Source organism: Danio rerio, chromosome 13, assembly GCF_052040795.2.
Source record: "Danio rerio strain M-AB ecotype USA chromosome 13, GRCz13ab, whole genome shotgun sequence".
In the NCBI taxonomy this organism is placed as follows: domain Eukaryota; kingdom Metazoa; phylum Chordata; class Actinopteri; order Cypriniformes; family Danionidae; genus Danio; species Danio rerio.
The window spans coordinates 30,970,397-30,995,000 of NC_141033.1; the positions used below are offsets into that span (position 1 = coordinate 30,970,397).

General features: G+C 34.7%; 1 protein-coding gene across 2 annotated transcripts in view; it reads left to right on the plus strand.

Moving 5' to 3' along the window:
* The first annotated feature begins 79 nt into the window (after positions 1–79).
* Positions 80–24,604, plus strand: part of slc2a15a (solute carrier family 2 member 15a) — a 27,057-nt gene continuing 2,532 nt past the window's right edge. The window contains 12 exon segments of one of the 2 annotated variants that reach the window (NM_001162541.1): positions 80–208; positions 1,609–1,707; positions 4,857–5,017; positions 8,069–8,193; positions 8,275–8,420; positions 8,502–8,634; positions 10,591–10,778; positions 14,680–14,790; positions 17,987–18,088; positions 19,886–19,961; positions 23,725–23,852; positions 24,333–24,587. In NM_001162541.1, coding sequence (NP_001156013.1) covers positions 164–208; positions 1,609–1,707; positions 4,857–5,017; positions 8,069–8,193; positions 8,275–8,420; positions 8,502–8,634; positions 10,591–10,778; positions 14,680–14,790; positions 17,987–18,088; positions 19,886–19,961; positions 23,725–23,852; positions 24,333–24,587 — 1,569 coding nt within the window. In that variant the 5' untranslated portion in view covers positions 80–163. 2 annotated transcript variants of the gene reach the window in all.

Below are 24,604 nucleotides of genomic sequence, written 5' to 3' on the forward strand. Positions count from 1 at the left end.
CAACTCAGGATGACCAAGCCCACAAGTCCGCTGTGACCACACCCTCAAGTCCAAAATGAAGTCGATGGTGAAACCGGTAGCACTAACAGACGGCCAGTAGTAACTAACTAAACTTAATACTTTTTTTTGTCAGGAAGCCTTGTAACTTTTAAAGAACTTTAAAATGGCCGAAGAAGTGTTAATTATGAGTTCAGGCAAAATAACATCGGTGAGTAACTATTTTATCACTATTTAATAATCTCAATTTGTTATTTAAAGCAGATTTATTCGTTTGTTTTTGCTGTTTTATAATTCTCTTAAGCCATATATTATTGATTGCCATATTCTCGATTCTAACTCTTCCATTGCATTTACAAAATTTTAACAGGCTGTTAACGTTTTGGTGGAAGAAGGTTTTGTAACAATAGATTTCAAAATGTATTTTAAATCAGTAACATTTATTGTTACATTTAAGTTTTTACTCTTATATGCTTTTCTTTTGTTTGTTATGCAGTGTAGGAAAAAGAAAAGGCATTAAGTTCTTGTCACAAGACATTTTTTCAGCATCTTCTCTCACGTGTGGGACTATACATAAGCAACTGTATCTGACCACTTAGTGGGACAAATTAGGTTTTCCACTCATGATCTGAAGTGTAACGACTACTGAAGTCACACCGTGAAGTTGGGAAATCTATTCTGTTCAGAATTTAACAATTGCCTCAAAATTTTAGGATCACTATAAAACAAAATGTTTATATTCAAAAAGTGAAATGTCTTTTAAAATATATATTCTGTGTATGCCACACACACATTAAACAGTAAACCAGTCTAATGGACATGGAAATGTAAACCTACAGTATATACCTATAAGAATGTCTGAAATTAGAATGTAATTCTATGACATCAGAGCTACATGTGCTCTAAGCCAAAACATTTAAATGGTTGGTTCAATAATTCTATCATCATTTACTCATGCTGATCTTCAAAACACACGTGAAAGTGGTTTTAGTGAAAGTTAAACGATTTTGATTTATATTTAGAATATACCCAGACTTTTTTACTCTTAAAATGTCTATAAAGAGTATAAATAATGTAGTTCAGTTGATTGGTATAATCTAATCTCATGAAGAGATTTAATTTGGTCTTTTATTCACATATTGAGTTTCATGGGTCAAGCAAGCATGATGCCACTTTCATGACCAAATTTGAATGCTGCAAACTCTATTTAGATTAAAATTTATATGTGAATGAAATACCAAATAAAATCTGTTCATTATATATAGTAGCTGTATTTTTCTGGAAGACTTGGATTTAAATATTTTTTTCTTTTATGACCTCCTAATGAAGAATCAAAATTTTTGGGTAAACGCATATTTGGTGCAGGGACAGAAATCTGTTTATTTAAATGTTTCTTTGTGTTTTAAAATGAAAAAAAAAACTTATAGGACTGAAAAAACTTAATGCTTTCAGAAAAAGGAAAATATGTTTACATTTACAATATCAACCTACAAAACAAAAAAGATCAGCTTTATATATTTATCATGTTTTGAAAAACAAAGCTCTTACACAAAGTATGAGTTCTTTTCAATCAGACATTTATCATATTGTTTTCTCATTTCTTTTTAATAGCATCTTACCTCATCTCTGCTGGCAGTGGCTTTCCTCACCTCGTTTGGTAGCTCAATGCTCTATGGATACAACTTAGCTGTGGTCAACTCTCCTGCTGGGGTAAGACCAACTCAGTAACTGACCCATTTATTCCATAAAAACAGCCAATACACTTCCATTCATAACGATCTTTCTTAAATATGGCTTCCAGTAGAGAGATGCACGTCAGAGACAGAATAAAAATAATGGCCTGAACAGAAGCTCTACTGACTCAAGATCTCAGGGAATGTTGCTTTAACATGATTCTGTGCATTCTATGCATTTTTGTATTTGAGTGTGAACTCAACAGGGATTTCTGGAGTACAAATGTTAAAATAAATGTATATTTTGAAATGCAATGTGAGAACATCTATACATAGTAATATTTTTTGGGAATGTTGCATAGCATAAGGACATGTAACAAAAATGAAAACTTATCCTTTGACTTTCTTCAGAAACTTGAAGGAACAAAGTGTATTATTTTAATTTTTTTTTGCAGATGACTCAGTTAGATGCTATTTGTTCATCTTGGCTTATCAGGCATTCTGTGCTGCAGTGGTTGCCTCTAGCAGCTCTTCATGTATATAAGTAGGGACCTATTTGCCCTGCCCCATTAGCCTGTTAATGACGAAAATATTTAAATTTTCCTGTCTGGTCTCCTGACTGGCTGTTATATACCCTACTTAAGTGGCTTTGTTTTCGTGCTGTTTTTTCTTGGAACATCACTACTAATGAAGAGGATTCAAACATAGAAATCTCCCCCAAAAAAATACAATTAAAACAAAGATATGATTTTGAAGCAGAAGCCCCATTAATATTATCGCTAATTTCAAAAGTTTTACTTCAGTCACATCTGTTGTTGAGCAAATTAAAAAGACAATGTTTGGAGTTTTCCCAAGTCTATTAAATGATCCCGCAGCGTTCCAGCTTGAATTAATTTGGTATGGAACGGAAAAGGTACATAGACTGGAATTAAATTAGAACGTGACCTTAAAGTACAGGAAAAGAAGAGAGTGAGTGACATGGAAAGAGACGAAAGAAAGAAAAGCTTGTCACAAGACAACTAGATCCACTGAATATAATTTTGAAAATCTGAGGAAAAGGTAAGTTACTGACATTTGGAGTTACTATTCAATATGATGTTTCCTATTTAAGAAAAGACCAAAAAAATAAAATCACCCCCATTTATTTCCAAATCTTTATGACTAGTTCTTTGGCAGAGTACTCATAAGTAGTCATATGTAGAATTCATGACATTTATATAGTGTTTTTTTTGTTATTGTTGTGAATATTTAGTAGTTTTACAGTCTCTGTCCATTTGCAATATATAGAAAATACTGAAATATCCCAATAGTATCTGGATGCAGCCTTTATGCATCTCTCAGAGGTGCAATGTCAGACACAATACACACAATAGAGCTAGTGACATCACTGTGACGGGTAGAGTTAGGGGTGGGGTTAGGTGAGCCCATTCTAAAAGCGTACTCACACTATGTACAGTTGCCTTTAACGAGGCAAAAGCATGCTTGTCCCCCCTCCCGTGTCCTCGATGGCCCGCACTAACATTACATTCGGGCCTGGGCACGCTTACGTCATCGATGATGCGCTGTTCAGTAAGCGCTTTCGCTCAGCACAGTGGAGATTTCTTCAGTTATTTTGTTTTAGTCTTTTGGGATGCAGTGACACACAGTCAAATATTTCGCCGAACAGATCCGCCACGTTTGACGCTCATAAACATTCATAAAGTCCTCGTGCTATAGGAATTAGGAGGTTTGCTGAAGGTGCAGCTGTCATGCAATGAAGAATTTTCGTCTATAATAAACTACGACAGTTTGTGTTTCAAGAGTTCACACTTAGCTGATGATTTACAAAAGCTTGTTTGGCATGCTGTCCCATGAGCGAGCCCCGAGCTCAAGGGCTCCTCGAGCCCGGGGCTTCCTCCCGTTGGCAGAGCAAGAGGGGAGCCTGAGCTCGGTGGATCTCAGAACTCCCCTGCTGCTGTAGCTAAGGGAACGCAAGGGATTAGACAAGCTTGATTGTTATGCATGTTGAATGTCTTTGGATGGTGGGAGGAAACCGGAGAACCCGGGGAAAACCCACACGGACACGGGGAGGACATACAAACTCCTCACAGAAACACCCACCGGTCCTGTGGAACCAGGGCCGGCAGTGTTTTTGCTGTGTGGCTCACAGTGCTAACCACTGGGCCGCCGTGCCGCCCAATCACAGGTAAAGGAGGAGAATAGGGGAGGAGGGGGGTTTCTTCCAAACGAAGATAAAGTGAACTGAAAACTGTGGCTATTTATAGTAGCTTAGGGCTCATATGATTGGAAGATAGTGATTAGCAAGTGCGAGACTGGCCGTGATATATCATAAGCACGTGATCCTCTCGAAATTAGTTTATGAATAAACTTCATTTATTGAACAGTAAGAATGATTAATAAATCCATATCAAACAGTCCCTTAAAAGTCACGTCTCGCTTTCAGTTTCGGGCTCAGGCACGTTTTGCACCTACACACAAGCGTACCGTGCCAAAGCCCAAGTGAACCACGCTCAGGCACACCTCTTCCAACCGGGCCCGGGCCGGCCAGGTGAACCATGCATGAGCCTGACTCAGAGCAATCACACTTCTCAAACGATCCTGGAAATGGGCCTGGGCAAGGTTCGGATAGCATAGTGTGAGTACGCCCTAAAGCATTACATGCAACTCAGATTGCATCTGCACCGAGTCTGCAGCCAGACCCCTCTCAAATATCCCTCAAAACTCCACTGAAGAAAGAAAATCCAGTATTTTTTTACCAGAATAATGAAGAGAAAATGTTAACAGTACCCAGAAAACGATTTTTGTTTTTAATAGACGTTTAATAGACATCTAAACGTAGACAGCATGGCTAAAACAAGGCTAAACTTGGGGTGTCAGTGAAAATCTAATAGACATCTAAGAATAACCCAAAACTAGACTAGTCACAAATAGACAGATTAGACAGACTTTATATGTGCAATCATTCATTTCTGTTTATTGGATGATGAGTCTAGTTTTGGCCTGTTAGATTTTCACTGACAGCCCAAATTCAGCCTTGTTTTAGCCAAGACGACTATGTTCAGACATCTATTAGACATCTTTTAAAAACAAAAAATGCTTGCTGGGTATTTTTGGTTTAACTATCTAATATTTATCTATCCTTATATTTATATTTTTATCTTTTTCTGTCTCCTTGTCACACAACAGTACATTAAAGAGTTCTATAACCGTACAGTGGTAAGTCGGAATGGAACTGGACTGAACGAGGAGGCCCTGACGCTCATGTATTCCCTCACCGTTTCTGTGTTTGCGATTGGAGGCTTGATTGGCTCTTTAATGGTGGGCACACTGGTCACCAGATTTGGAAGGTAAGTCAGGAGGAGACCCGTAACATCTGGCATGGTGTGGTCATTCTGCCAGCAATTCCTCTGAGTGTCAAGGCCAGCGAGGTAGATTCTTTCTCATCTGTCACCTCACATGACCTCGCTGACCGCACTCAACGACTTTGCCTTTGCCTTGTAAATGGCCTTGTTTGCACTCTGGAAAAGAGCAGTTTAGTCCACTAGGTTAAAAACATCTTTGTTCCTTATTAGTTCCTTCAACCAAAAAAATTAAATTCTTACTAATACTTAAGATAAGTATGACTTAGTTTTCCTGAATGAAATACTACAGATATTTTAAATAACATAAGGGTCACTATTTTCATGCAAGGGGGAATAGTGATTTCGAGCTTTAAAGCTGAGATAAGTATCATGTGCTCTAAGCCAAAACATTTAAATGGTTAGTTCAATAATTCTATCATCATTTACTCATGCTGATCTTCAGAACACACGTGAAAGTAGTTTTAGTGAAAGTAAAACGATTTTGATTTATATTTAGTATATACCCAGACTATGGAATACTACAGATATTTTAAATAACATAAGGGTCACTATATTCACGCAAGGGGGAATAGTGATTTCGAGCTTTAAAGCTGAGATAAGTACCATAAAAAGTGCTTTGTTAGTGCTGTTGAATAAAATCATTGATATTTACATTAAATGTCGCCTACCATGTTGTTGTCTTTTGGAAGGAATGCGTCAATAGAGCCACTATTAGCGTTAGCGCTCCTTTGAAATGAATGAGTGACCAAGGTGCAGTGGAGGACTGGACATCCAGAGCCAGAGATATATACACATATATACATCTATGATCGGGAGTTTTCCCAGTGGTCAGTACGCAAATATTTTTTTACATTCCGAAAACTATAACTTTATGTAACTTTTTTTACATCGATGGATAAGTGATCGCATGGGCATTGCCGACAAAGAGCATGTGTTTGTGTGCATGGAAATGTATTATCCTCCTTCACCGTTAAATGTGATTTAATTCGTGTCCTGAAACACCCTCTCTCCTGCTTTCACTTCTTATTCTAACGGAGAAGGTGATTCGTTTGTTAATGAATCCCCGTTATGAACGACTCATTCACTTACAAACTAGCATAAGTCTGATTTTTAGTGCGAGTTGGTGCTACTTTCCTTATGATCAGCGCACTAAGTGATTGTATTATTATCAATACTTGTTTAGCACAAAAGTTCGTAACATACAAAAATGTAAAAAATGAAATCTTTCCTATGAAATGTTCTGCCTTTGTGCTTTGTTTTCTTCGTTTGCTCGTTACTACACCCATACACAGCACTAAAGTCCAGCATCTTCACATTGACATTGCGGTTGACTGGTGCATTTGAAAGACATTTGTACTGGGAGCACTTTACAAATGTGGCGGCGCTATTGTCGCATGCTCAGGGCCCGTATGCAGTATTTAGTGTATATATCTATGGATTAAAACAAGTGTGAATACTGTCATATTACCCATGGCCCACTTCCAAATGTACAGAAATATGAAGCATGGGCCAGATACATCTATACAATCCAAAAACAGGATATGGTTTTATAAGATGCACAAACATACTTTTGTTTTTGTCATGATAGTCAGGATTTTGCCCTTTTATTTCAGGTGTTTCCTTGCAGCATGTTTTTGTTTGTGCACATTGAAGGAATTCCTGGTGCTGTAATGACATTATAATGATATTCATGAATTCTCAGCTGATTTAACTGTATTGGTATCAGTTACAGAAAGCACATTTTGCACAGTGGATCTTTAATAATTTCCAAAATCGAAATTAATCGAAATCTTTTTTTATCTTTTGATTTGGCCCATCTGAACTAAATTACAAAGTAGGGCTGCACAACATATCGAAACCGCATCAATATCGCAATGTGTTCATTCGTAATAGTCACATTGCAGGATTTGCAATGTTAAGTTTGTATTATAATTTATTATTTGCATGTTTAGCATCATTTAGCCATTAAAAGCTTTAATAATGACGTGTTTTATTAATTTTTTTTATTTTTATTCTTCAATTACTGTACATGAATATTGTTAGACTCTGAAAGACAATACAACACTGTTTATTTCAAGTGTATCTTTTTCTTTATTGTATTTATTTATGCTTGGATTACATACAACATAATCCTGATCAATCTATCATTATCAATTCTGTCCAAATAGAGATATTGTCATCTGGTGAAATTATACTTAATAGTGCACTACAGTATATGTTTTGCAGAATAACAAAACATCGTAATGTTTGATTTTTCCAATATCGTGCAGCCCTAATACAAGGGTATACCAAGTCTTCTGATGCTCTGTCACATGGACCACTTTTTTATGGGACTATTAGATGCCATGTGTCTTCTTTGAAGCCTCAAAGTTTCTATGTGTATTCATTGTAACATATATAGCCGCTAGTACATTATTCAGATTTCCTGCTTCAAGGTTTGCAACTAAATAAGCATAAATATAATAGCCATGAATAATGACAGAAATTAAATTTGTAGAAAAAACATCCCTTCATATGACCTCAGCCAAATTTCGATTATTTTTTTTTTATTGTGGAAGCATGGCATTATTATATAAAGACAAAGCTGTTCAATTACCACTTTGTAATTATGTTCATTCACTATGTTAGCCATAGCTTACGCTTCTATTTTGTGCTCTCCAAGGACTTCTGCCTCGTCTGTTCTGAGTGTCTATGAGTGGCGCCACTAGATTTGACTGCAGACATTTAAATGCAAATGAAAGACGATGATTCATGACCCTATTTATTGTTCTAATCAATTTCAGTCCAGCAAAATGTTTTATAGCGGTAAGGTGATCATAACGCAGAACACGGTGCAGCCGTCTGTAAATCAGGAGGAAAGTTTACAACTTGATAGAACTAATCAAGGAATGCAGCTATTTCACCCAGCGGCACTGTCATGGAACATCACTTATCTGGTTTTGATAGTTAAACTCCCAGGTGGCCGGCTATTGAGCATGACTGTCCTGGCTTAATGAGCAGTGCCAGTGCAGGACTTCACAGTGTTTGCTTTTGCAGGAAAGGAACAGTGGTCAACTCCACAGCACTGGTGTTTTTGGCGGCAACACTGATGGGGTTCAGCAGAATCTGTAGCTCACCTGAAATGGTCATCTTTGGCCGTTTTGTAACAGGAATACATTCAGGTATAAAACAGAAGCAGGCATGAGAAAGTATGACTTGAGGTGAATGGGCTTTGATATGCTTTTCTGGTCTTCACCTTCCAGGTATCTCTCTCAGTGTGGTGCCCATGTACCTGGGAGAGATCGCTCCTAAAAACCTGAGAGGCTTCTTGGGGCTCATGCCCAGCATTTTCATTTGCGCTGGGGTTTTCTTAGCTCAAGTTTTGGGCCTGCATGAACTTTTGGGAAAGGTAAAACACTGAATTACTGTTAATAATTATTAATTAATGAATATTATTAAATATATATATATTTTCTGTTTTGATTGACAGGAGGAGCACTGGCCTTTGTTTCTTTCTCTTGTGGTTGTCCCCACCTTTATCCAGCTGATGCTCTTACCGTGGTTTCCAGAAAGTCCTCGCTACCTGTTGATTGAGAAGCATAATGTTCACGCTACTATCACTGGTGAGAGAAATGCTTTCGATTAAGAATTTAAAACACTTTACATACTGTACATTTCTAATTGCAAAACTTTCTGTTGATCAAATTTGCCCTGTTTTTTTTTCTTTATAGTTTATATTTCCTAAACAAGATTATTTGTTTGAAAAATACTGCACGATGGCTTAGTGGTTAGCACTGTTGCCTCACAGCAAAATGGTCACTGATTTGAGTCCTGGCTGGGCCAGTTGGCATTTCTGTGTGAAATTTGCATGTTCTTTCCTCCTGGTGCATCAGTTTCCCCCATAGTCCACATAGGTGAATTGAATAAACTAAATTGGCCATAGTGTAGGAGAGTGTGTGTGAATGTGAGAGTGCATGAGTGTTTCTCAATACTGGGTTATGACTGGACAAAGGGCAACCGTTATGTAAAACATGATGTGGTGACCCCTGATGAATAAGGCATTAAGCCTAAATAATGTGTTATTTTATTTTATTTTATTTATTTATTTATTTTTTTACAAAAATATGTTAACGTCCTTAAAACAGTTTTGTGTAATACTTGTAAACATGTTTTTTATTTGGTTTTTGTTTGCTTTAATCATAAAACACAACATAAATGGATAATATATTAATAAAATTAATTCTGGGGGTTTAAATAACAAAAAACGGGATGAACCTAAATATGCAAATTTTCTGATAGTCTAATATCTTGTATGCTTGTGCTTTTTGAGTACTTTTATTTTCAATTCATACCACACCATCAGATACCAATCGATCCAGACATTTATCAGATTATAGCATCTTATCATATATTCCATGACAGTGACTGAAAATATTAAATTATTAAAAATGCCAGTGGGGTTACAAACTTGATGAGATGAAGTGTCTTTTGCCACTGGCCAACATAGGTCAGTGCCCATAAAGAAATCTGATAAAAGTAAATATATGTAAGTTGCATATATGGCCCACAAGTCTATATTTAGATTTCACATATAATAACAAAATATTGCAAAAAATGTTGTCAGTGTGTTTTTTCAACCATATACAGTTGAAGTCAGAATTATTAGCCCCCCTGTTTATTTTTCCCCAATTTCTGTTTAACAGAGATATTTTTTCCACACATTTCCAAACATAAAAGTTTTAATAACTCATTTCTAATAACTGATTTATTTTGTCTCTGCCTTGATGACAGTACATAATATTTGACTAGATGTTTTTCAAAACACTTCATTACAGCTTAAAGTGACAAGTAAAGACTTAACTAGGTTAATTAGGTTAACTAGGCAGGTAAGAAAAAATAGGCAAGTTATTGTATAACGATAGATTGTTCTGTAGACTATCAAAAAATAAATAGCTTAAAGAGGCTAATAATTTTGATTTAGATATATAATATATAATTAGATATATAATTTTGTTTTAAAAAATTAAAACTGTTTTTATTGTAGCCGAAATCAAACAGAAAAGACTTTCTTCAGAAAAAAAATAAATAAAAATTATCAGACATACTGTGAAAATGTCCTGGCTCTGTTAAACATCATTTCAAAAATATTTAGAAAAGAAAAAAAAAATCTAAAGGGGGTCTAATAATTCTGACTTCAACTGTATATGCCAATAAGTGAACACAAATAAAATTAGAGCTAGTATGTTTCTACAAATATGTACATATTTCTCATTCCAATGGTTGAAAGTATGTAAATGCCTATTTTTGTGATATTTAGAAATATATGTTGCATATTTGACATGTGAAATCCAAATCTAAAACTTGTATGTCATATTTGTGATTTGCATATATTGTCACATATCTGATTTCTTTATGGGGGTGGAGTGAATTGGCCTTCATATGTTGCTTTATTTAGTTCATTAAATGGTTATGTGTGCTATATGCCACAATAATAAAAAAACACCTCATGTTAAATACTTTGCAGACTTTGATAGAGATGAACATTAAACCATTACCTTGTGTCCTCTTTATCTGTGCAGCATTAAAATGGTACAGAGCCAAATGCAACATCCAGGCAGAGATAGAGGAGATGCAGGAGGAGCAGCGCTCTCTGTCCTCAGTAGACACCATATCTGTTTGGCAGCTGATATTGGACCACACTGTTCGCTGGCAGGTCCTGTCTGTGGTGGTCATCAACATTGGCATGCAGCTGTCTGGAATTGATGCGGTAAGGTTAACGTCCTGCTTAAAATATTGAATTGACTGTATGTGGTTGTTATTTAAAGCCTTACAAGATCATCCAACATCAAATAAACAGCAGGACACCAAACTGAGTTCAATCTGTGCAGCAAAGCTTTAGCTATAAGCCTGAATTTGAAGTGGCTAAAGAGCTCTCGTTTTTTTATTCTTCAGGAAGGCGAATTACCTTCTTTAGATGGTTTGCTGAGCTGCAGATTAATTATTCAAATGATTAAGAGGACCGAGCTGACAGAAACCTCACTCTTTATCCATCAGAGCTTAACAAATAGTTTTTTTTCCAAGTGTTTATGCAATCTAATTTGCAAAGCCCTGCTACACTGATAAATATAGGCTATTATTCAAGCAAATTAGATGTATTTTTTAATTGTTACATCGTTAAGATGGTGATTATGGTGATTTGGCAGATGTAATTTTTATCTTTTTGATATATAACCATTTCCCTTTAAATCAGAGCTAACAACTGAGCTAACAGATTGTGAATACACAAAACATTGGGGGTAGTGGTAGACCTGTTAACTGGCACCATTTCCTTAACATTGCAAATGCAGTGCCCTTTTATAGCATACAGTATGTGTTATGATCAGAATCAAATTTATGAATTGAAATTCTCATGCATCTCAACATAAATTGTGCTGTTAAGGATATAAAGGAACTAGGAAAAGCACTCTAGCATTAGATTTAGAGGGTTTACAGTACAAAATTGATATGCTGTAGAATGTTTTTTCCCCTGAGATCAAGGATTATGAGACCCACAAAGAATTTATTTGCAAAGATATACATAGTCCCCACTCATTTAATCATTTATGATAGTGAGAAATAGTTTGCTCTGATCTGTATCTTGAAAATTAATATTACTATTTAAAATTATAGATAATATAAATGTACGTTTGACCACTAATGGATTTTAAAACTGTGAATTCATAATTTTATCAATTACTCTACACTGATAGACATGGTTAGCATTTACAAGACAATTTTCTCTTTTTATATATATATATAAGTAGAAGTAAAATAAGATGCATAGTTTGTATAGTTTGACCTACAGTAATAGCTAATTAGATAATATTGTAGGTCGGAATGCCTAAATATCCCACAAAACACTGACATGTTAAATATGTTTATTAATTAAACATATGTCATTTAAATAAATACATACATTTGATTTACTAAAGGATGTATTAGACAAAATAACATTATCGAAAAAGTTGACCCCCTGATCATCAATGTATAATTTGCACCCTGCTCACAATGACAGTCTACAGAATTCCACAAGCTGTATCATTTTTAAAAAAAATATTTTGTAGACTTTCTGTCATGTGTTGATCATGTCTAATTTTCACAACCTCACAAAAGAAATTAATAAAATTCATTATTCTAGCAAGACGTTTTGTAGTCGTGATTTATTAGTTCAGTTTACAAACAGTTTAATCAGTTTAAGTTACAAACAAAGGTTTCAAAACTCAAGGAGTGTCCGAACATGAGTGACCTGCATTATTTAATTAGCCTGCATTCAAAGATGTTTGTACAGAACCACACTAAAAAAAATCTATACTTGCTGGACAGCAGAATAAATCAGAAATAAAATTAATATTTAAAACATTTCAATTACTTTAAATATGTGAAATAAATTTCTTATTCATTGATCCAAAGTCAAAAACACTCCCTTTTCTCATAATACACACAACATCATCACCTTTGTTTCTTTCTTTAAAGAGATGGCTCTCCCAAAAATGAAAATTGACTCACTTTTTACTCTCCCTCAAGTGGTTCCAAACCTTTAGGAGTTTATTTATTCTGTTGAGCACAAAAGAAGATATTTTGAAGAAAGCTGAATACCTGTCACTATTGACTTTCAAGGTATGAAAAAATAAATACTATGAAAAAAAGCATTGGTTACAGCTTTCAAACATTTTTCAAAATATCTTATTTTGTGTTTATCTGAATAATAAAACTCATAAAAAATTAAAAAACAAATAAAGGATGAGTAAATGACAGAGTTTACATTTATGGGTGAACTATGCCTTTAAGTGTATGAAATGATTAATTCAAGGATCTAAACCTGGGGTGCCTATATTCTGTCCTGTTGGGCTGGTGTTCTGCAAAGTTTAGTTCCAACCCCAATCAAACACACCTTGGCTAGCTAATTAAGCTTTTATTAGGCTTTTAGAAACATTATAGAGCAAGTTGAAGCTAAATTCTACAGGACACCGGCCCTGGAGTTTGGGCACCCCTGATCTAACGGAGGCCAAACAACAACCACATAGAAATATCCCATTGCAGCATTATATAGTCAATGGTGTTCTTCACTGCACTTGTGCTTTTGTCAGCACAGCAAAAAACTGCCTTTACGAAGTGAAAGCCATTAAAATGAATAGGTTTCATAGTGCAGTGCTTCCCGCATTCGGTGTGAAAGCCACTTTCACAAGTGAAACCGATGATTACTAATGAAACCAAAGCATAGCCTTTTTTGGCTCATATTTTTCTTGATTTAAATTTTTTGGACGAGAACCGAAAACTTGCATGCTGAAAATGTAACCAGCCAAAGTCTACATCCTTTAGCATTGCATGCAAAGTAAATTTGTTTTCGCCATGAAGAATCAAAGCATCTTTTCAACATGTAAACCAAACTCTTCCAGGCCTCAACTACAACTACAGCATTTGTGCCTAGTAGCTGTTATAAAACTGGCATAAAAAACCATAGGCTGGCATTATGCAAATATGTTACAATCTAGGGTTGCACAATATTGAAAAAATTTAATATTGCGATTTTTTTTTTTTATTTGTGATATGCATTGCTATAGTAATGCAGTATGTTTCTATATGGGAGTGCGTCTGAATAAAATATAAGAAACAATCTACAAGCATGGATTAATTCAGTAATGAAAAGATACATATTAAATAAACAGCATTTTAATGTTTTCCAAGGAGTTGAACTGTATTCAGGTATACAGTAGTTGAATAATCAAATGTAAAATAATACTTTATAGTCTTTATTTTATTAGCAATTCAATAAAATTTAGCGTTATCAAATTGTCAAAGTTATAGTCGGTACAATTTCTTAGACCTGAATGCTTTTAAAACCTTCACAAAGTCACAGGCCTCAAAATACACTTGCGAAATGATCGATTTTAATTCAGACTCAACATTACATATAGTCACGATGTGTCTATTGCGAATAATCACATTGCGATATCGATGCTGAAATGATATAGTGTGTAGCCCTATTACAAACCTACATAGGTTTGTACAGGAAGTAATACTGACAACTCCTTTCAGGTACTTCAGAATTGCTTCCGCATTGGTAGGACAATCAATCTATTTTGTCATGTTCTACATATTTAAACTTTGCAGATGTTTTATGCTTGCATACAGCTATATCACATGTACTATCAAGGACACTTTAAAAAACCTTACCCTCGATTCCTCAAACCATATACATCTTGTCAGAGTCTGTAAGCTGCTGTTATCAAACCTAAGTAGGACTATCCATGCAAGTTTGTCCTGTGGGCTTCTGATATTACAATTTGAATATTAAATGACATTGACTGTAGGGCCCTTAGGTGGCAGGTGACCCTGCGAGCGTCTGTGTGTGTGTTCAATGTAAATGGGGCTGACAGGTGGTGAGTCTTGGCTGACTTCAGCATGAGCAGCAGGAGAGAGGCAGGCCGTGTGTGTCCTCTACAGTCCCAGCAGCTCTCAAACCGTCTGTGTTCTCTCTGATTACCCCCCTGCCTAACCTCGCACACAGCCCTCCAGCTCTCAAATTGAATCTGAAGTGTTGTACGCCGTAACTGTTTGCAGTCTTGATATGCCACCTGTACAAGCCAAAATCACTATCCTTCCATTCAGCATCTCGTTTTTCTCTCCAGATTTGGTTTTACACCAACGACATCTTTCAGAATGCTGGAATCCCGGCCCCTGAGATCCAGTACACCACTGTTGGAACTGGAGCTATAGAGATTGTTGCAGGCCTCATAGGGGTGAGTTTTTATAGTCTACAGACGCCTTCACAGACTTGAATGTAGAAATTGCTTCATTTATTGATGGTGGTCTGATAGGGTAATGTAGTGGTGCAAAGTATTAGACATCAAATGGTTTGTTGCTTCACAGTAAACATCCTTAAAGTGAATTAAGTTTAGTTCATTGCACTGGGCAGAATTTTAAAAAACAAATTAAATTTAGTAATGTTTAACTTAATTTGTTTGTTTAAATTCAGCCCAAATAAATTGTTTACAACCACTTACCTTAAAATGTTTTGTAAATCCAATGAATCATCTTTGAATCTTTTTTTCAGTGTGGCAATGCTTTTTTGTCTGAAGCATACGAATAACAAAACAAATATAGATAATTATTACTGTACTTTCTGGTTAATCTATGTGAAGCTGCTTTGATACAGTCTACATTGTAAAAGCGCTTTACAAATAAAGATGAATTGAAATAAATTGAATAATATTAACCCTTTTTTTCAACCTATCCAGCATATGTTTTACGCAGCTTATGCCCTTCCCCATCTCTGAGAAAATTAACTTTTTTTAACATCTGAAATATGCTGACTTTTACTATAAAGAGACTTATATAACAGTTAACGTTGCGCAAGCAAACCATACACAAAGTGTGCACATACAGGATGTAGGATATTACACAATATTTCTCACAATCATAAAAATTTACATAAATAAACGATGAACAATACATTTATTGCAGTAGTTTTTCATCTTTGTAAACATTAGTTTATAAAAATGAAGCTGTTCATTGTTAGTGCTCGTTAACTCAAAGTTCATTAACTAATGTTACCAAGCACAACTATAATTTTAATACATTAATAATGCATTATTGTTAAATATCATTAATAAATGTTGTAACTAATTTTCATTAAAGGTTTTACTAACTAATGGAACCTTACTGCAAAGTGTAACTTTTTCCCATCAACAACTGTTGTTTGCAAAACAGGGCTCATTACCAGCCTCATAGGGTGAGTTTCTATATTGTATGTATACTGAGTTCAGCATAAAAAATTGTTTCAATTATTGATAAAAGTATACTATATGTATTGTATAGTAATTCAATAATAGTGTAATAGTTTATTAGACAGCACTTGATGTATTACTTAATTAGTTTTTTTTAAAGTAGTAAACATCTTCAATTTTTAAGCATAAATCTAGCGAAATAAATTACTAATGTACTAATACATTATGATAAAATAAACCTAAATTATAATTTTCTTAAATATATCATAAATATATATATACATATATATATATGTGTGTGTGTGTGTGTGTGTGTGTGTGTGTGTGTGTGTGTGTGTGTGTGTGTGTGTGTGTGTGTGTGTGTATTTTGCTGTACAAGCAAATTTAAGGCTTATTACGTACACTCACTGGCCACTTTATTAGGTACACCTGTCTAACTGCTCGTTAACGCAAATTTCTAACGGGCCAATCACATGGCAGCAAATCAATGCATTTAGGCTTGTAGACATGGTCAAGACGATCTGCTGGAGTTCAAACCGAGCATCATAATGGGGAAGAAAGGTGATTTAAGTGACTGCATGTGGCATGGTTGTTGGTGCTAGACCGCCTGGTCTGAGTATTTAAGAAACTGCTAAACTAGTGGTATTTTCACACACAACCACCTCTAGGGTTTACAGAGAATGGTGCAAAAAAGAGAAAATATCAAGTGAGCGGCAGTTGATGGGTGCAAATGCTTTGTTGATGCCAGAAGTGAGAGGAAAATGGCCAGACTGGTTCAAGCTGACAGAAAGGCAACAGTAACTCAAATAACCATTTGTTACAACAGAGGTATGCAAAAGAGCATCTCTGAACGCACAACATGTCCAACCTTGAGGCAGATGGGCTACAGCAGGAGAAGACCACACTGGATGCCACTCCTGTTTGCTACAATTCACACCAGGCTCACCAAAATTGGACAATAGAAGATTGGAAAACATTGCCTGGTCTGATGAGTCTTGATTTTTGCTGCGACATTCGGATGGTAGGGTCAGAATTTGGCGTCAACAACATGAAAGCATGGATCCATCCTGCCTTGTATCAACAGTTCAGGCTGGTGGTGGTAGTGTAATGGTGTGGGCAGATTTTCTTGGCACACTTTGGGCCCATTACAATTGAGCATCGCGTCAATCCCACAGCCTACCTTAGTGTTGTTGCTGACCATGTCCATCCCTTTATGACCACAGTGTTGCAATCTTTTAATGGCTATTTCCACCAGAAAAACGCACCATGTCATAAATATTTCCAGTAGCTTGTTGAATTCATGCCACAAAGGAGTAAGGCAGTTCTGAAAGCAAAAGGCGGTCCAATCTGGGACTAGTGAAGTATACCTAATAAAGTGGCCGATGAGTGTATTCTAGTGTAAGGTTCATTGCAGGCCATAAAGGGGTTAATTTTCATATAATATCAACATTTTCACAGCGTCAATTATTGATAGAGCTAAAAGACTATCTGACAGGGCTATAAAGTGGCACAAAATAGTTTATTAGGTATCACTTGCTCTATTACTTTGCTAGAGCTGCTACATTTGAGGAAGAACATCTCTTCATATCTCAATCATTTTCATTTAGCTTTACCCTCAATCTTCTCCAGCTTGCGTTGTGTGTATTTTTCTGCAGTGACACTCATAAAAAAGACACACACACACACATACACACTGTATAAGATGAGCGCTAGAGAGACGGATGTGTCTTGTTTTTGCCGCCTCCTTCATTGGGTCACATCTCGGAGCTGTAATGAAGGCCAGATACAGTCTCTCTCTCTCCCAGTTGCGTCGCTTAGCCAGGATTTAGTGATGCACCAGCAGCAACCGGAGAGAAAGAGGCGCTGTTAGTCAGAAGAACTCATTGCTGTCAGTGTCAATTGGCCCTCACTCGGGAGGCGAATGGCACACGAGAGGAAGGCTAGAGATTGGTTATAAAATTACAGCTATTCATTCTTATGTCAGCTTCGCCTGCCTTTAAGTCAACAGCGCACAGCTTTAGCGCTCAATTTTAGGAGCACTTAATGAAAAAACAAGGTTACACTTTATGCTTGCATGACATTCGCTTTCAAAAAAAAAGCAGATAAAGCCATTCTTTCAAGATAGTGGTTACTAATTAATGTGTACAAGATTTTTTTAAAAGGAGTCTATTGTGAGCATTCATATTGAACGGCTTGTTTTGTCTTTCAGTGTTTCACTATTGAGCGTCTTGGACGAAGACCTTTGATAATTGGAGGTTTTGGTGTCATGGGAATGTGTTGTGCTGGGATAACGTTATCTCTTATTCTTCAAGTAAGTGAAATAAAGTGAAAAATGCTTAATCAAACTGTGCCTTTAAATAATAATTTATTTTTTGCATATAATTAAGAATTCACACTTAAACATTACCTCACAATTTAGTCTTCATAACGTGGTTTTAAACTTTTGTTAGTTTCTTTGTTTTGTTGAACACATAGGAAGATATTTTGAAGAATGCTGCCTGCTGGGAACCATTAACTTCCATAGTAGGAAAAAATATTATGGAAGTCAACACTTTAGAAAAATAATGGTCTGTTAGTTCATGTATTTACTAACATTAACTAAGTATGAAAACTCACGTAAAAGATTTATTAATTATAGTTCAATAATGCAGTACTAAAATCAGAAGTTGTGCTTTTAACATTACAGGGTATCTGCTGGGTCTTAAAATGTCTTAAATTTCAAAATCTAAATTTTAGGCCTTAAAGTATTAAATTGACTGAAATATTGCATTGTAGGTCTTAAATCATTGTAAAATCATCATAAACATTTTGTATGTCCATGTAAAACTACCCAATCGGGCCAACACCTAGCCAATCACTATCATTTCATCTAGTAAAAGTTTTAATTAAAAAAAGTTGTAAACGTCCTTAAAATGTACTTTATTTTCATGCCTCACTGACATTTTTTGGATTTAGGCATAAAGCCAGCAAAATACAGCTGAAGTCAGAGCTATTAAAAATATATATTTTTTTTCTTTTTAATATATTTCCTTAATGATGTTTAACACAGCAAAGACATTTTTACAGTACGTTTGATAATATGTTTTTATTTGGAGAAAGCCTTATTTGTTTTATTTTGGCTAGAATAAAAGCAGTTTTTAATTTTTTTAAAAACATTTTAAGGTATATAATATTATAAGCCAATTTAAGCTATTTATTTTCTTGAAAGCCTACAGAACAACCCACTGTTATACAATAATAACTTGCCTAATTACCCTATCCTGCCTAGTAAAAAAACATATCTAGTCAAATATTATTTACTGTCATCATGACAAAGATAAATAAATCTGTTATTAGAAATGAGTTATTAAAACTATTATGTTTAGAAATGTGTTGAAAAATCTGCTCTCTCTTAAACAGGCATTTAAAAATTATTATAAATGTACATGTGCATTTGGCTTTTCAAGTAAATGTAAGTATGATTAAATATAGTACACCACTCTCCTGGATCAGAAGTTGTGCTTTTTAACCGTACAGGGTATCCACGGGGTCTTAAAATGTCCTAAAAAATTTTGGACTTAAAGTCTTAAGTTCACTAAAATATTGCATTGTAGGTCTTACATTATTTTAAACAGGTCTGCATTCCATTTATAATTCCATCTCAATAAAAGCCTTATTTACCAATATGGTTTACTATCTTCCTTACAATAACAATTATTTTTAATGTTTTTTTTTTTATATTTTATCTGGGCCTTTGGAAAAAATCCTTAGCATTAAATCTTGTGTAAGTCTCAAATGTCATTCATAATAGTTTTAAAAAGTCTTACATTTGAATTGATGAAACCTGTAGAAACCTTGTGGTTAACGTGAACTAAAATGAACTAATGTTATTTAACTTAAATTGCGTTAACTAGCATTAACACAGATGAATAGATAATATAATAAATGTATAATTAATTCTTTGTTCATGTTAATAAATGCATTAACATTAACTAATGGACCATTATTTTAAAGCATCACCCTTATGCGTTCAATAGAAGAAAGAAACTAGTAAAGGGAGTGTAAATGATGACAGAATTGAAATTTTTGGGTGAACTATCCCTTTAATAACATTACATCATCTTTGCAGACACATGTTCCTTTCATGAAATATGTGAGTGTGGGCTGCGTGGTTGGGATTATCGCTGGATTCTGCATTGGGCCTGGTGAGTTTTTTTGTGTGTGTTTCACTCTTTTTTTCTGTTAATCTATATCTAGCTGAATGTACATGGCTACATACGTTTACGTCATGCTTAGACACATTTAGTGAAGCACTGCTCAATTGCATGAGTAGTAGTCTGCTCTTTGACCCTGAATTCCCAGATGACGTCTTCAAATAGTGAAATAGCGACACCTGGGGGTAGAATTTTGAAAAGCAGTTGAGGAATTGATTTCAGACGTTTGTTTGAGTGTTAAAAGGAGTTGGCCATATATAATGTGGACAAAATACAATGTGTCTTTTTATTTATGTATATATGTTCATCTTTTAACTGTTCATAGTAATGTTAAGGCTTTCAAACATTTTTAAACATTAGTAAAATCTTCAAACTTTTAAAAAATTGTATGAAAAGTTGGATATACATATGTATTTATTTCAAATTTAGTATATTTAGGTGTCTAATAATTAGAATTCAATTGGGAAAAATGGTGTAACAGTTTGAGATTATTTTAATATCATATACTACAAATTTTAATATATTAAAGATACATTATTAATTACAATAATGTATTTTGTATATTTTATTTAATAACAGTCCTGATCATTAAAATATGTTAAGTGCTGATAAATAATGTGTTAATAAGCTATTTTAGTATCATTAATATGATATTGTATTTTTATTAATACCTTTTTATATTTGCTGGTGTAATTGTATTTGGGATAATGTGGATTTTTTAGGTAATTAAGTTTAGTTAGCAATTTATTTTGTTTTTGTCATGATAATATGTCCCAGTTTGTATTAATCTGTATTTTAGATCACTTTAGTATAATTATTACAGTATTTTAGTACAATTAGCTGAAATAAAATGTATATATTTATTATTCTATTATTTATATCTATTAACTATATATAGTTTGTTTTATAGTTTTATTTAATTGCACATTGCCTAACATTGAGCACACAATAAGAAGCTAAATTGCACCAATATAGATTAATGGGTTTATTAGTTTACACAAAAATATATCAGATTACTAATTTTATATGTAGTGAAATATTTGGTTATTTTTAGATAGTACCAATAAGACTGTAGAGTAAATAAATAATTAAGTTAATTTATGAACTGCATCTAGACATTAAACTGATATAACAACAATAATACGTTTGACTGTTGAGAAGAAGAGACTGAAGATTTTCAAAGCTCAAAGTATGAAAGTTTAAGTACGTACTTTCCTCTATTAGAGCGCCATGAGCATCAGCCTCTAGTTTATGCACACAATAAGAGCAGAGAGGAGCAGCTCTGCTACAGTGATAAATGAGACTACAAGTGCTTTACTGAGTTGATGCATTATCCAACCCAACTCCAAAATCTATAATTCATTCTCAGGCCCCAGTCTCAATCGGTGTAATTACGTCTTTAATTAGGATTTTTTATGGCTCATTGTTCATAAACAATGATGAATATGGCTTTTTAAGACAAAATCCTGCATGAACAATGAATTACAAGCAGAGTTCCTTATCAATTTAACTGCAGCGCGCCTCCTGCTGCAATTATCACGCACAAATAATGAAGCCATCGCTTGGCTTGTTCCTGAATTCATTACATTTGAAATAACACCTTGTGCCTCCTTATTTTTCACTTGTAACCAAAAGGGATTAGAACTTAAGCAGTGGAACAATCTCTGCTTCCTGCATATTGAGATAACGAGCACTTCATAAAGCTAGTTTATTATCCTCCCTCCAAGAACTGTTGCGCAAAAGCGGCGTGTGCATACAATTGCATGAGTGTACATCTCAAATATTTAGCTTTTATGTATTTTATCAGTTTAAACAACAGATTGATTTTAGTTTTTGCAGCAGTTGTACTCTTAAATGCGTAACTGAACATGAAAAATTTATATTTTTATGAATTTTTGGCCTAGTGGTGGATGCTGACCTTTCAATGACATCCAAAGGCTTTACTAGTTTGTATGTAAATTTTAAAACAACAACAACAACAACAACAAAAATTACTTAAAATGACAAATAATCCCAAATAAAATGACACCAGCAAATTTAAAACAAATAATTTAAAGATATTAATAAAAATGCAATACCATCTCAATGGTACTAAAATAGCACTCACATATATGATAGTTATTAACATATTTTAATAAACAAGATTGTCTTTAATGTATTAAAATATTTAATGTTAAGGGTGCAGATATCACAGCATATAACAGCTATGTATTGTTAAATTCAGAATTATGACCCCCCCCTTTGAATTTCTTTCTTTTTTAAATATTTCCCAAATGATGTTTAACAGATCAAGGAAATTTTCACAGTTTGTCTGATAATATTTTTTCTTCTAGAGAAAGTCTTATTTGTTTTATTTCGGCTAGAATAAAAACTGTTTTCATTTTTTAAAAACCATTTAAAGGTCAAAAGTATTAGCCCCTTGTTAGATTTTTTTCAGATAGTCTACAGAACAAACCATCGCTATACAATAACTTGCCTAATTACTCTAACCTGGCTAGTTAACCTAATTAACCTAGTTCAGCCTTTAAATGTCACTTTAAGCTGAATACGAGTGTCTTGAAAAATATCTAGTAAAATATTATTTATAATACTGTCATCATGGTAAGGATAAAATAAATCAGTTAATGAATGAGTTATTAAAACTATTATGTTTAGAAATGTGTTGAAAAAAACCTTCTTTCTGTTAAACAGAATTTGGAGGGGAAAATAAACAGCAGCGCTAATAATTCAGGGGTGCTAATAATTTTGACTTCAAGTGTAGTTCTTTGATTGTTCCTGTTAAATAAAGAATCAAAATAAATAAAAATTTAAGCTTTTAAAATGGAAACTAGTGAATAAAAAAATAGTGAAATTTGCATTAATTATGCAACAACCTTTAGAAGGGGTTCAAACACAGGTATGTTGCAACAGCATGTGAATATAAGCAGCCTCTAATGGTCAAAATATATATATTTTTTTTGGGATCACACTTCATAAAAACAGTCTGCAGAAACAGTTCGATTGACATTCTTCCTTTGTACATGTCCTCTAAGGGGGAGTGCCCGCCATTAGTGACGATCTGACTGAGACAGAGGCATAGGTAGCCCCTCCCTTTGGCTGGGAGCTCATTTAAATTTAAAGAAACAATCACCAAAAAGGCACAATTTGGATCAAAACCTAAAAGATTTAAAGAGTTATAAAAAGGATCTGTGGAGTATGTTGAAGGTATGTGGAGTATCTGTGGAGTATGTTGACTCTAGTAAAAAGGGGCGTAATTGGTCACCTTTAAATTACTTTAAACCATTACTCGCTGGTTGTTTAAAAAACCTTTGAAAAATTGTGGTGCCTATTTTTAGATTATTTGCTGGATAACGCTTTAGATAATAGAGCTGAGGCAAAAAAAAAATATATATATATTTTATATATCTTAACATCTTGTGGCACGGTGGATCAGGGGTTAGCACTGTTGCCTCACAGCAAGAAGATCCGGGTGCTCCGGTTTTCCCACATTCCAAAGACATGCAGTATAAGTGAATTGGATTGGCCATTCGGAACTAAATTGGCCATAGTGTATAAGTGTGTGTGAATGAGAGTGTATGGGTGTTTCGCAGTAATGGGGTTCATTCCACAGTGGTGACCCCTGGTAAATAAGGGATTGAGCTGAAGGAAAATGAATCTTAACTTTTTATCCATGTGAATAGTTATTGCCATCTGTCTGTGAAGATATTACTCATATTATTGATATAGTATTGCCATGGATGTGTCTGTTTTTTAGCGGGAGTTCCGTTCCTGATCACGGCTGAGCTTTTTAAGCAATCCCACCGTCCCGCTGCTTATACTGTTGGAGGATCTCTTAACTGGATGTCCAACTTCACCATTGGCTTCATCTTTCCATTCCTTCAGGTAACATTTCACTCAATGCAACTGAAAGCAGTCAAAGCTAATAGCAGATTACTGAAAAGCCTTAAAGAAATAGTTCACCCAAAAGTGAAAATTAGCCCATAATTTACTCGGGATTTATGACTCTCTTCTTTCAGACAAACACAGCATGAATAGTTTCACATTTTATCTTGGCTCTTCCATGCTATATAATTGATGTTGGGTAGTGGCCATTTTTTAAGCTTCCAAAAGTGCATAAATCTTTGCAAAACTAACCCATACGCTTCCAGGGGTTTAATGGATGTCTTATGTAGTAAATCGATGTGTTTTTGTAACAAAAATATTTTACATTTTTAATTATAACCTCAAATTCTAGACTTCTGGCAGCTGGCAAATGTGCATTGTTGACAACTTCTTGCCTCTATGCATTGTCTTCCTTGTGCATTGAAAATATTTCAGTTGTTTATAAAGGAGTAACTTGGCTATACTATTTCTCTGCTACAGATGTCTGCTGGGTCCTACTGCTATCTGGTTTTCTGCGCCGTGTGTCTTTCAGTGGCCATCTACGTGTACATTATCATTCCAGAGACAAAAAATAAGACGTTTGTGGAGATTAGTCAGATGTTTGCTACTAAAGAGGCTGTGGAAGAGAGTCAGGCCCTCACTCACCCAGACCAGCTCAAACTGAAGAAGATGAATGGATACGGCACACTAGAGAATGGTTCGCTTGAATTCGATAGCTCTTCCTCCTGTCCTTAAACTCCTATAAAAGAAGA